The 13,962-nt window shown below is 40.1% G+C and overlaps 1 protein-coding gene across 1 annotated transcript in view; it reads right to left on the bottom strand.

The window, feature by feature from the left end:
* LOC109833965 (probable pectin methyltransferase QUA2) overlaps nt 1,682-13,962 on the bottom strand; it is a 26,639-nt gene continuing 14,358 nt past the window's right edge. Inside the window, exons 7-9 of the mRNA XM_020401850.1 lie at nt 4,377-4,680; nt 3,024-3,162; nt 1,682-2,291 (exon numbers count right to left, since the gene is read on the bottom strand). Of these exons, the coding sequence (XP_020257439.1) occupies nt 2,139-2,291; nt 3,024-3,162; nt 4,377-4,680 (596 nt within the window). The 3' untranslated portion in view covers nt 1,682-2,138. The remainder of the gene's footprint in view (nt 2,292-3,023; nt 3,163-4,376; nt 4,681-13,962) is intronic.

Genomic DNA, 13,962 nt, shown 5'->3' with positions numbered 1-13,962 from the left:
CAGAGCCGGTCATACTTGTTAGCTCTTGTTTGAGTAATAACAAACAATCATTTAGTACTGATACTTATTTGAGATGATGTAGTATATAGGTAAATGCATGTGTAAAAACTTTATGATGTAAAGCGATGTGAAAATCAGCTCTAATGCTGATTTTAGCCTCCTCACCATCGATGATCAACAGTGATTCATCGGGGTGGGTTGAGATCATCGATGGTCAACACTGTCTCATCTATGGCTACAGTTATGCATCAATGGCTACAGTGACAAGTTGATGATTTTCTCAAGAGAGTTTTTTATATCATCGATGGCATATAGGAACCCATCAATGAGGCTTCGACACCATGGATGGTCGAGAGTCACCATCGATAATAAAGTCAGCTGATTGTAAATTTTAAGTTTTAATCTCAATATTTCGTCATTCCTTTGATCTCCAAACTCTACCATGTTTAAAATATCACTTTCTTGATCTATTGGGGACTACATATCACAGAAAGAGATGAAGAGAATGGAGAGTTTTAGGGTTTTGGATTGAGAAGAGATTTTATTGAAGATTTGGACCCCTGGAGCCTCAACAAACTCTCATTTGCCATGCACAACATCTCCGCATTGTTTTAGCGACGAGAGTTGCCATTAGGTTCATCATCTACACCATTCTTCAATGTGTTACACTTAGATTTATCGAAGGACAGTTTGTTTATCAAAAGAGTTGTAAGATCTTTCATATTTTCTGAGTTTAATTGTGATTGTTTGGTTATGTTTCGAACTTGTTTTAATGGCGTACTTAAGTCCTTTTGGATTGAGGGTTGGGACTAGCTAAAGCTAGGTTTTACTTATTGTGGAGGGTTAGGTTACACGACTATTTTTAGGTAGATTTCAGAATGTGGTCTTATAAGCCTACTTAATTAGGTTTATGATTTAGAAGAACTCTTGGCATTGTGAGAAAGTCCCTCCGTGAGAAGGAAGAATAGACATACTATTGTTATTTATGGTTAATTATCATTAATCGCTTTTATTTTATCTTTTCCGCTACATATATATTCTGTGTTTTTAGTAAAAAAAAGTTAGCAACCTTATTCAACCCCACTCTGGGCTTGTATCTCAGATCCGATCATATCATCATATAAGGAGTTATAAGAAGACGCTTATTTTCACCCTTAAATTTGTCATTTTTACAAGTCCTTTCGTTATTGTTAAAAAATCTGGTCAAATTAACTTTAAAAGGGTTCTAAACATAATCACTATCGAAACAATAAATAAATAAAAATATCACTACCTTTGGATTAATAAACAAGTTGGCGGTACCCGATTCGTGATGAACTGATGACCATGCAAATCTTTATTAGAATTTGATACACTAACTCAGTATATATCCAGCATCAAGTTTTCTTTTTATACCTATGTTAAAACTATTTTTTGTCCAAGGTGAGGACATAAAATGCAACTTTTGCTCCGCAACAAGCTGCTATACAACAAATATACATTGACGTCATTTTTATTTCAAATGAAAGTTTCATAATCATGCCTTTATATAAGTTTTTAAGATCTTGCATGCTAGCGTATAGTGGTCATGCTTGGTACAAATAATAAACCCAAAGATCATTAAGGTACCAGCCTCGAAAATTTTAAGATATGTGCATCAATCAATTTGCCCTTTTACATCAAAGAAACAGCAAAGAAAACAGGGGAAAAGTTTATCTCACAATTAATAAATAAATTGACATTATCGACTCACAGGTATGTCCATAAAGTACAATCAGGATCTTACAGAATAATGTGGGTATAAGGAGAAAATAGTAGTTCGTGACTAAGAATCACATGTTACAACAAATCATTTATTTGATGATCCCTCAAGAATTAAAAAAAAAAAGCAATTCAACCTCCACGGTTTCATACTTTCGTATAAAAATTTCATGATTGGTGAATCAAGGCTATCACTATACTCTCCACCTCTATGCATGTGGTATAATTACACAAATGTGTGGATACCTTTGTGGTTTTGACAAAAAACGGGTCCTCCTCGCTCATCTCCAAACTCCTAGTCCTCTCTTGAAGTAGGACATAACATATGGGTGATCACCATCGATGAATGAACGAATGCTATATGTACTTTACAAGATTTTTCTTGTATATGTAGCTCGTTACTGTCTCCTGAAGAATAATTTTTGAGAGAAGAGGAGTTTTTCATCATTATTGCCATCAAGCTCTACTACCCGTGTATCCCACTTCACTTGTGTAGCAACAGACCTGGCTGCTTCAATAAGAGAAGCTGAATCACGGAATATCACCCAACCCTGCATTTGTGATAATATCAGATTTTCAATTGAATGTATCGAGAACTAAAGATGCATCAACGATTTGTAATTACTATCAACACTTAGTTTTTTATATTGCTTTCACTAGGATGTACCTGTTATGTATTCAACACCTTCTTCACTAAATTGCAGTTAGTACATAATTTTTTCCCCTAGCATTCGTGTTAGATGCTGAACCAAAAGAAGCATACAAGGATTCACCAGTTACTCGAAAAGGAACTAAAAGACTCACTGCAAAAGATTAGACGTAGAATGTTGAGAAAGTTTTTCTGATTTATTCATTGGTTGTTTGTGTAAGAAAGTATATCCAACTAACAAAATCTTTAGTCTTTTTCCTTTTCAAGATTTGCTTAGTGTATGCAAAATTTTAAAGGGTTGCTTTTCGGAACGAGCTTAAATTGCCTGACGACATGCATCTTTTTATTTGCCTATTGAGTTAGTGAAAGCCCCCGTCTCTTGTATATGATTTTCCTTGATCACAAATCTGACTGCAATATTAAGGTTATTGGTAGTGATCTTTCTAGAGCTTTATATTCCTTTCAATGAAGGGGGAAAACTTTGATGATGACGACAACAGTGCAATTGGAAGCATGATTAACTGCAAGTGCTCATATGTTCAAGTATTTACTTGAGTTGCTAACTGTTTCTAAATACAATTATAATAAAAGCATAGAATTTCAGGAGGAAGAGTCATAAATAAATAGCTCATACCTCTGGTCTCAAAATACGATCAATCTCCAAGAATATGTCAAGCACGGAGCATCTATGGTGCTGATGACCTTCAACAGACAACAATCCTTCAGCATGAACCATATCGTAAGTTCTTGGATATGTTGGAAATGCTTCACACCTAAGCATAGTAATATTTAATAAATGAGTTAATGAAGAAACATGGTAGACCAAAAAATTATGCAAAAATATATATAAAATATAAACTCATTAATTGTTAGTAAGAAAAAAAATCCAATACGTGTATTAAAGTGGTGACTATTCTGACAAAATAAAGTGTTCCACAATCTCGAAATGGTCTATTACAGGCATACAAGCCATAGTAGCAGGTCATGACAAACAAACAGCATGCCAAGAGACGGACAGCCATATAAATTTTACATTCGGAAGTATTCAGGACATGCCAAGAGATGGACAAGCAAGTAAATTTTACATTGAGAAATTAGGACAAGAGGAGTGGATTCAGTGGCTGTTTGCACCATCACTATGACATGGAATGGACGGTTAAGGGTTACATTTTTATGTCCAGACATGCTTCCAGGGGTTGAGGGCCCTTTCAAGGGCTGAAACCTGGATGCACGCAGCCTGGAAGTATGCAGCCTTACCATTTTTTTAATCCACTTTAAATTCGTTGCTTGTGGGATTTCAACGCTTCAATTTTGTGGCCGGTGAGACTTGAACCTGGTTTGCTCTGAATCTCTAATACCACATCAAAGGTCCATTCAAAGGCAGATCACTCATCCGCGGATGCCTAGATTCCTACACCAAAGACTTTCCACTTAATTCATTCTTTTTTTCTTGAACGAATCAAGCTCGCCTCTTCATCCCACAATGAGGCCTTTTCTGAATTCCATGAATCAGGCCCGCTTTTCACTTTGTTTTAATACCAGCAGATGCTCCTCATAAGATCCATGAAGCATTGCGAAGGGCATGATCATCTTTGCTCTAGTACAGCTTTATCCTCATCAAGAAGCATCCTTATTGCAGGTGGTCTTCCTACCCACAATGACTTTCACCGAAGTCTGCCTCTGCGTTGAATATGAGACGAATCCCATCTAGGAGGTTGACACCAAAACTTCTGAGTTATGGTTAGGGCTGTTTCTTGACTATTATATTTTTATATTCTAAAAGTTCTAAACCATGATCACCCAAGAATCTGGAAGACTTCTTAAGGAAACCCAACTAACTAATATGTGCAAAATTAAGAAAAAGAACTCTATATCTAAACCAAAAACATCCCAAAAACTTGTCTGTTTCTCAAGGCCAAAATAGAAAATTATCAACAGTATCAGTCACACAAAGGTAGAGGGGGAGCTCGGCAAAGACGTGGCGTACCAATCATGTTGAACACCAATGAAGCCCCTGTCGAGGATGAGAGGAAGGTAGCTGGGGCCAACCAAGGGCACCACATTCATAACCCAGACGGACTTTCCAGCTTCTAACAAAGCAGCATTAAACCCACCAAACCGAGCATTCATGTCGAGAACATTTCTGACCATGTTGAATGGTGGTGAAGGGTCCTCGTCTCCTGGACGCTTTGGGTGATCTGAAAAAATCAGTGGTGAAAGAAGGGTCCAATAGTTGTGAACTGCTGCATTCCACTTCAATCCGTCCTCCACAAAGTCTACGGGATGTAACCCTGTGAAAAGGAGCACAATGTGAAAAGACTATGAGGCCAATTTATGGATGACATTGGCTTAATACTATAATGTAGCTACTTCAAATCCAATCACATCTTCAAGAGGTAGGATTAATTATTTTTCGACATACCTAAATTCAACCCCAATCACATTAGGCCTGTTTTTAATGTGATTCTGCTCTCAATTGGTTCAGAGTCGGATTTGGGTTGGATAGAGATATAATTATACCCAACCTTTAAACTTATTATCTAGTTTTTTCCCCAGAGTAAAGCAGGTACAACCGTACGATAAACTCCTTATAACAATTTTTATCCATATTTGCGCTCTCTATCATGTTCAATTTCAACCCTTAACACTGTTTTCTATGACTATACATTTTTTTAACCAAAGATAATGTAATGGTACTCTTTACAAACATCGTTTTAAATATCCCCGAATATCCCCAGATATATCCTTTTACAAGGCTTGTCGCAACTGATATGGTCTCTAAATATCCTTTATCGCCTTTTGCTTTTTGGTAATTTTGAGTGATATATCCTGATATGGCCGATATAGCAGCCGATATGTTGGCCGATATATCCTTTTACATGACTTGTTACAAAACAAATATACCGTGTTTATGATGTAGGACGCTTAACGGACAATTTCATAGAGGAGTGGGACAATCACGAGCTAAATGCCGACTCATACGTATTATTGACTTTTGCAAAAAAACAATCATATCCTCTAATCCGGAAGGCGAATTCTAATATATCATATATGTAAATCACCTATCTCGACGAGACGGAGCCAACCAGATTGTCAGATTTTTAAAATATCATCAGTAGTACCCATTTTTGGCTGAAATCCAATAATAATTAGTTTTTAGTTTATTTTTAGCAATAAAGTTGGAGTCTATTTAGATTAGAAAATAAATTCAATGCTAGAGTCAAATTAGGGGGTGTTTGGTTCAATTTCTATAAATTATAGAAAATGTTTTCCACCCAAAATATAATTTCCTTGTAATTTTTAAAAAAAGTATAGGAAAAGTTTTGAGAAGTCAAAAAGTACCTTTTTTTTTTTACTTTGTTTGTTTGGTTCAAAACAAGAAAATGACACATAACTTTATAGAAAATAGCAATATTTCTTATAATTTGTAGAAATTGAACCAAACACCCCCTAAATTTATAGAGAAGTGTCAACTTTATAAAAAAGTATTAATGTGGTGTTAGATTTCTGGGCGATTTCCGCTCATTTTGAGAGGAAATTGATTTCTGTAAATTTTGGTATTTTTTGTACTTTACAGAAAATATTTCTGTAATTTTTTTTAACCAAACACAGTTTACAGAAATCTACAAAAAAAAATTAATTACAGAATTGCCATTTGTCAAACATTTTGAGAAAACTTTTCTATAAAATTGTGCAACCAAACACCCCCTTAAATTAGGAAACAGTTTCAATTTAGATTCATGATTTGTTTCCTCTATTATAGGGAGTCTTTTTAGGGTAGGATTTGATACTTTCTTTTTCTTTGTAATTCTAGTCTTACTATGAGTCTTGTTTGTTTTTCTATTTAAGAAGAGTCATGTAACTTAAAATAGAATATCTTGGAATCAAATAAAATTTCTCTTGAAGAAAGTATTGGTGTGTTTTCTTGAGTTTGTGGAAGAAGTCTCCGTGGTAAGGCTTCTTTGTTTTCGTCGCTACGTCAATTAGTATCAAAGCGTGGTTCATCTGACGCAATGGCTGAGAACAACAATGATCCCAATATTGTAATCGTCCAAACACTCTAACTGATACAACAACAGATGCAACAACAACTGGAACAATCACGACAACAACATGAGGTGATGATGGAGGCGCTTCGGAACTTGCAGATTGGGAATAACCCTAGGCAACGCGCAGTTACCCCGACTGGAGGACCTATTGGATGCGGGGCCAATCCTCAAGATCCGCCGACTAGGATTGGTTTGGATTCTGATACAAAAGGGAGGATTCAAAAGGGGAGGAAGATCTAACTTTCGGTCCAAACAATGACCAGTTTATTGCTCCTGGTCGGTACAATGATCGGATTCCGAAGATCAAGGCTGATCTCCCTTTAGCGAAAATGTTGATGTGGAGGATTTTCTAGATTGGCTTGCTGAGGTCGAGAAATATTTCAACCTGATGAGAATTACTAATAATTTACATGTTAAATATGTGGCCTATAAACTACATAGTGGAGCTTCTATTTGATGGGAGCAATTTCAAAACAATCGCAGGCGCCAAGGCAAGCAACATATTCGCACTTGGAGATGTATGAGGGAGGCGCTATGTCTACGAATTCTTCTGACAAATTATGATCAAATCCTTTATTAAAAATTTCAAAATTGTAAACAGGAGGATCGGACAATCCAGCAGTATACCCAAGAGTTTTATAGACTATCGGTGCAAAACAACCTGAACAGAACAGAGGGACAACAGATTTTCAGGTTCATCGGTGGGCTTCGCACCGCGATCAAGGATCAAGTGTAGTTGACAACCATATATGTTTTGGTCAAAAGTTGATGCTTTCATTACCTTGAATCTATTACAACTTTAATCGTTACAATAAACTCAAGTGAATAAAAAAATTGATCTTTTTATAATATATCTTTTACAATGAAAATGAAAGATTACAACTCTTGTCAAACTACACACTGATCCTATTTATTAGTCTCCATTTTGCATGGGATCTTTGCCTGTGCCGAAGATGTTGATATCCGTGGACCGTCACGGATCAGATCCGATTGACAGAAAATTAACAGAGCTCCTACTTCACCAAGGAAGTATTCGCTTGAAGCTCTGAAATCGATCAAGCGAAATCAGTAGCTCTTCTCGAGATTAAGACCAAGCCTAATCTCGAGGAATGCACGGACAGGGCTTCAGATCTCTCGAACTCTCCCTCTTTATGCTGAAGAACTTCGTCGAGATTAGTTAGCCTCCTCTGAAATTCGTGCTCCCTTGCTCTCCAACTCGGCAGCACCTCCTCTTCTTGATAATCAATCACCCCCTGTGAAAGGAGGCTCTAGGCTTGTATTTATAGGGCTCCGGATGTGGGGTATTTGGATAAGAATAATAGATTTGGCCATATCTTCAATTGACAACGGTCTAACCATGTTTGTGGATGATATCCAATCAGTTGAGATGCTCTGGAACGAACAAATCCCGAGAAAACAGCAAAAAACCGTCGAAAACGCGTTTTAAGCAATTAAGGGCGCGAAACAGGTCGTGCTGACCCGCAGGGGTGCGGGTCGGCCTGCGTCGTCTCACGCCGGCGTGGGTCTGCCGCCTCAGTTGAACTCCTTTTCTGGCACTTTACTTTCCAGGACTAGTATTTTCTGTCGTTTCACTTATTTGCCCGTCGTGTTGACTTATACGCTTCGTTAACTTGTTTCATGCGCTAGTCAGCTTCTTTATGGCACTTGGAGCTGACCGACGAGCGTGGCGAGCACTTGGAGCTAACTGACGAGCGTGTTTAGTCACTTGGAGCTGACTGACGCGCGCGAGCTGAACGACAGGTGTGATGGCCAATTAGAGGTAGCCGATGAGCGCACAAGACACAGCTGGTTCGCCATTCCGGTTCATGTACTTGTCAACGTCAGATAATCCTCTTAGACTTGGATAACAACGTTCGTTATCTTTTCTCCGTCTCGAGTTGTGTGCGGACACCTATAGGTATTTTTAGACGCCTACAGATACCCTCTTCAAAGTATTTCACACTCATTCTTTTATAGAAGAGTCTGGAATACTTTGGATAAGATAGGTCATTTCCTTAATCTCGTAGAGCGACCTGTGAACTGCTTCAATTCTTGACTTCTTCAGCCTTCAGTATATTCAGTGTTTTGTCGAATAGATGAAGTTCTTCCAGTACTGCGTTGATCGTCTGACCGTTGTCGAAATCTTGAACTGAAGTTGATGCGTAAGTTTCTAAATTTAGCCCGTGTCATTGAGTTGACTTTGAACCGATCATCTTCGTCAGAAATTCATATCTGAATGCGATTGAACTTCTTGGAATCATCCTTTGCCTTATTTTAGCGAAATTACTAATGCGTTGATCGGCATCGACCTTTACTGTAGCATGTTGACTGACGTTATCCTTTGCTGTAACACGTTGACTGTCGTTAACATAGTTTATACTCGTACGTTTGCTGAAATCTACACAGTTTAAGCTCTTAAGACGTTGGAGCGCGACGGTCCCAATTGTTGGGGCTGCAGGACCAACTGTTAAAACTGATTCATCTGTATGTAGGGCTCTTATTTTGAAATTGTTAGATCCTCAAGCCACGAGACCAACTAATGAAGCTGGTGCGTCAATGACTCTCACTTATAGGATTTTTGGCAAACCCTCAGCCATCAACGGGTTTGATGAGCCTTTATCGACTACTATTTGAGTCGGGCTAGCATGCGAATTGTTTAAGTCTGTTCCGTATGTAACGTTATGCTAAGAGAGTTAACTCCCTTAGTGCTACGATATTGAATACGTAGACTTTGTCTTTCTCACGAGAATAGACTACCGGCGACGTATGTTAGACGTAGACTTAGGATTTTTGGTAAATCTTCAACCTTCAACGGATTTGACATGCCTTTACCGATTACCGTTTGAATCGGGCTTGCATGCGGATTATTTAAGTCCGTTTCGCATGTGACGTTGTGCTAAGAGAGTTAACTCTCTTAGTGTTACGATATTGAATATGTAGACTTTATCTTTTTTACGGGAATAGACTACCTGGTAACGCGTGTTAGACGCTGACTTATCCCTTCTTAGGATTCGGGATAAAAATCCTCAGACTTGGATTCTGGTGTCTTCTTCAATCGGTGAAAGACTAAACCGGTAACGCGTGTTAGGCGTTGACTTATCCCTACTTAGGATTCGGGATAAAATTCTCCGCGCGTGTAAGGCACGGATTATAACGTTATTAATAACAACCTGTCATAATGTTGAATATGTTAGCTTTTGTCCTTTTTACGGTCAAAGACTAACCGGCAACGCGTGTTAGGCACTGATTTATCCCTATTTAGGCTTCGGGATAAAATTCTCCAGATTTGGATTCTGGTGTCTTCTTCACTCGGCGAAAGACTAAACCGGCAACGCATGTTAGGCGCTAACTTATCCCTACTTAGAATTCGGGATAAAATTCCTCGTGCTTGTGAAGCACGGATTTTGAAGTTGGAAGGATGGTGTCTTCTCTTGGGGCAAAGACGAACCCGATGCGGTAGAGGAAGAACTTTATATTCTCTCTCCCAAAACTGAAGAGGAAGAATTTTATATTTTATCTCCAGTTACAAAAGAAACTCAAAATAGGATCTTCACTTCAAAAATCTAAGGAGATGAAACTAAGAGTGGGATCTCCACTCCGAGAATCAAAAAAATTCGGGTAATCCTAACTGTCGGAATGTTTGATTACCGAGTTAAAAGTGAATTTCTCGTTTATCGAGAGTGAATTATGATTTTGACCCTAACTGTAGGAAGGTTTGGCTAAACGGGAGTTTGAGGTAACCCTAACTATAGGAAGGTTTGATCGCTCGAGTTTGAGGTGAGCCTAACTATAGGAAGGTTTGACCAGATAGACAGTGGGAGTGGGAGTACAAATCACAGTGGAAGTGTTGACTTGTACAAATCACTCAAAGGGAGTTTCTGATGTTAAGTGACAAATACTTAACACGGGGAGGTTTGACAATTGTCAATGATCAGGAGATTAAAATTTTGAGTACTATGCCCAAACTCTAACAATAGGAGTGTTGAGTGCACAGACACAGTATGAGTTTGAATGGATTAAACCAGAAAGAATTTTAGTGGACCCACTGTCAATTAATTTGATCAGTGAGGGATTTTATGGTGAAAAACTATGAATCGTCAACACCAGTGGGAGTTTTTTATGAGGGAAGATTGATCCAATGATGTGATCAACTCTCATCTCAGCAAAAGAGTGCTCGGAAGCTGGTGGAATTGCTCCCAGCATTTAGAGTCCAAGTAGGATTTTCTTACTCATCCCATTTTTGTAGCGACCGAGTTATCCCTAAGAATATAACATATAGCATTCTTTCGGAAATTTCTCGTTACATCTACCCCTAGCTTTCTTTATGAAACTGGGTCTAACATTATACTCAGCTGAATGATCGGGTTATCCTTAAGAATATCACATACGATATTCTTCCAGGAACCTCCCGTTAAAATTAGGAAATAGTTTAGACTCGTATACTTGTTGGAGTATTGAGAAACAGTTTATACTCGTATACTCTTCGGAGTGTTCATTCGGTTTAATTTAGCATTATGACACCAGTTTTAACCAATGTTTGGATGTTATTCTTGAGAACGAAGCAAGTCTTGGTGGGATGAAAGATCCTCCTGTGATACGCACAATACTTCGGATCCGAAGTATTGTCAGCTTCCTCCTGATTTGCGATATGTGGTAGCTTGATCTTGTTATTTTTGAGGAGGGACTCGAAGATGGCTGGAACGTCTTCGTCCTTGAAGGAGTACTTTTTTGGAGTCTCGGATCCGAAGTCTTTTGCTATCTTCGGGATTGCTGCTGTAACGTCTGATTAGTATCTACCACAGTTGTAGTGGCCTTCCCTTTACCGCGGGAGGCGAGGTTTGAGCTCGGAGGGTTAGCCGTCGGTTGGCTTCTCTCGGCTTGCTTCCTTCTGAGGAAGCGTTCGGCCCGCTCTCCGCGTATCTTTAACTCTTTTCAGGTGTTGGACGGTGCTACTCCCATAACTTCCAATACGTCCAAAGAGAAGTTGTGACAGGTTTGGAGGATGAAGTCCTCTGTGATCGGATCTCGGCAGTTCATCGCCTTATTCCGAAAACGCTTGACGAAGTCGTCGACCGTCTCGTCGTCTTCTTGTTTCTCATCGAAGAGTATCCTGATTGACACCTCGGCGTCATCATCAAAGAAGTGAGCGAGGAACACTCTCTCCAAGTCTTCCCAGTTGTTAATACTTCCAGGCTTGAGACGGCCGTACCAATCGAAGGCGGGCTCGCGAATGGTGCCAACGAATGATCGGACCATCAATGTCTCATTGCCAGAGATCATGCCCAAATGAGATTTGAAGTAGATCAAATGCTGAGTGGGCGAACCCTTCCCGTCGAACGGCGTGAAGTTGATCAGGTTGAACTTCGCCGAGTATGTTATTGAGTCTCACTCTCTTGGGTAAGGACACAGAATACCGATTTTTTTCACCTCTCGAGAAGACATCAGAGCGTTGATTTTGCTCTCGAGATCTTTCATCTTCTCGTCCTCGTCTGTATCATGCTTTGGATGATTTCTAAGAGGAACAACGTGACCAACCCTGGTATTATCATCTTCGGTGGGATCACCCTTAGCGTCGTTATCTTTAGTGGGGCCACCCCTAGCGTTCTGACCAACGAGAGGGTTATCAGCATTAAGGTGTCCATCCACATCTGAATCGCTAGCTGCTTGACTAACATTATTACGATGACTGGATTCATCTATCTGATTCGACAAAACTCGGATCTGTTAGTCATGCTCTTCCCTCATCCGTAGCATAACCATTTTCATTTCGAACTTGAAGTTCTCTTGTTGCTTAGCCATGGCATCCTCAATGATTTTGGTCACTTGCTCGGTGTTAATCATAAACACTTCGCGGGATTATCCCGAACTGGATACCGTTTTGTCAGAAACGACTGCAGAGTTGACATCTGATGCTTCATCATCCGAGGATAATCCCCTCTGTATTTTCTGATAATCCCTTTGTCTAATGGTTCCTGATCGCAATCGGGTTAGACGATACGATATGAGGGGGTCACAACTAGAAGATCGAGCCGACTTTCCTTTATCAGTCATGTTAATTATAACTTCTGGAAGTTCGTCACCTTGAACGGCCGATCGTTTCTTACGAAAACGCTTTGGCTTGGACTTAGTCGTTCCGTTAGAGATCCTCTCAAATACCGAGACCCTCTGCGGAGCGATCTTGGGACAGCTACATGCTGATAACACTGTCCTGATTATCTTGGTACACAGACAATGAAAGTTCATCTCCCGGGAATCTCTCTTTCGAGGTCTGTTCGTACCCCCGACCCGATAGTACAACTCATCGGCATGATGACCGGAGCAATCTATCGCGTGTTGGCACGACTTCTCAGGTATAACGTCATCGTCTGACGAACATGTTTCCTTCTAAGGACGTGTTGCCTTGATGGCATTCTCAAGAGTCACACGTTTGGAGCTACGCTTTCGTGAGCGCGGGATCTTAACGGACTCTTGGATACTGACTTGTAGTCCGAGACGGTCAGTTACAGGAGTTTTCCCATTATAGAAAGGCTCTGACTTGTTGCGAGGGCGTGTGCAGCATGAGTGCCTTGCAGACGTAGCAGAAGAAGGAGTCAAAGCCTATTCTTTTAGTTTGTTTTGTAGCACCTTCATTTCCTTTTGATCAGTGTATTTTTATATTCTGCAGTTGTTCGCTGGAAAAATCGTTGCTTTCTTTGCAATTGATTCCATTGCTATCTTAAATAACAGTTTCTTGGTTACAGAAGATCCGGTCTTTTTTAGATCCGGTTACAATGAAAATAAAAAATAAAGAAAGATTATAACTTTTTATCCTTGTTTGTCGAACAAATCACGAGCTCCTGTTTTACGGTCGCTCGCTTGTGTGGGTTCTTTGCCTGCGCCGGGGTTTATCCGTGGACCATAGTACAACTCATCGGCATGATGACCGGAGCAATCTATCGCGTGTTGGCACGACTTCTCAGGTATAACGTCATCGTCTGACGAACATGTTTCCTTCTAAGGACGTGTTGCCTTGATGGCATTCTCAAGAGTCACACGTTTGGAGCTACGCTTTCGTGAGCGCGGGATCTTAACGGACTCTTGGATACTGACTTGTAGTCCGAGACGGTCAGTTACAGGAGTTTTCCCATTATAGAAAGGCTCTGACTTGTTGCGAGGGCGTGTGCGACCCCCAGCTCAAGAAGTTGCTCGGGGTTGAGTCACTGGACCCAAGTGCTCTTTGATCAAAATTTTGTCTCGATCCTTGTGCAAAGGACCCAAACGATCCGCCATTGGCTTCTTACTTTTGAACAAGTCTACATTGCCACGAGGCTTCACTAGAAGTACTGGATCAATCAGAGCAGGGGCAGAACTCGACGGAATCAGAAAAACGGGTGTAGAGTGTCTCCTATCTCGGTCCTGGCGCTAGTCAGACCCTGGTGACCCGCGGCTGGAAGGGTCAGACTTGAGTGACCCGCGGCTTGGAGGGTCAGACCTAAGTGACCTGCGGCTTGGAGAGTCAGACCTGAGTGACCCACGGTTAGGAGG

This window comes from Asparagus officinalis, chromosome 3 (genome assembly GCF_001876935.1).
Source record: "Asparagus officinalis chromosome 3, Aspof.V1, whole genome shotgun sequence".
Lineage (NCBI taxonomy): Eukaryota > Viridiplantae > Streptophyta > Magnoliopsida > Asparagales > Asparagaceae > Asparagus > Asparagus officinalis.
This window is presented reverse-complemented; position numbering and strand designations above follow the sequence as displayed.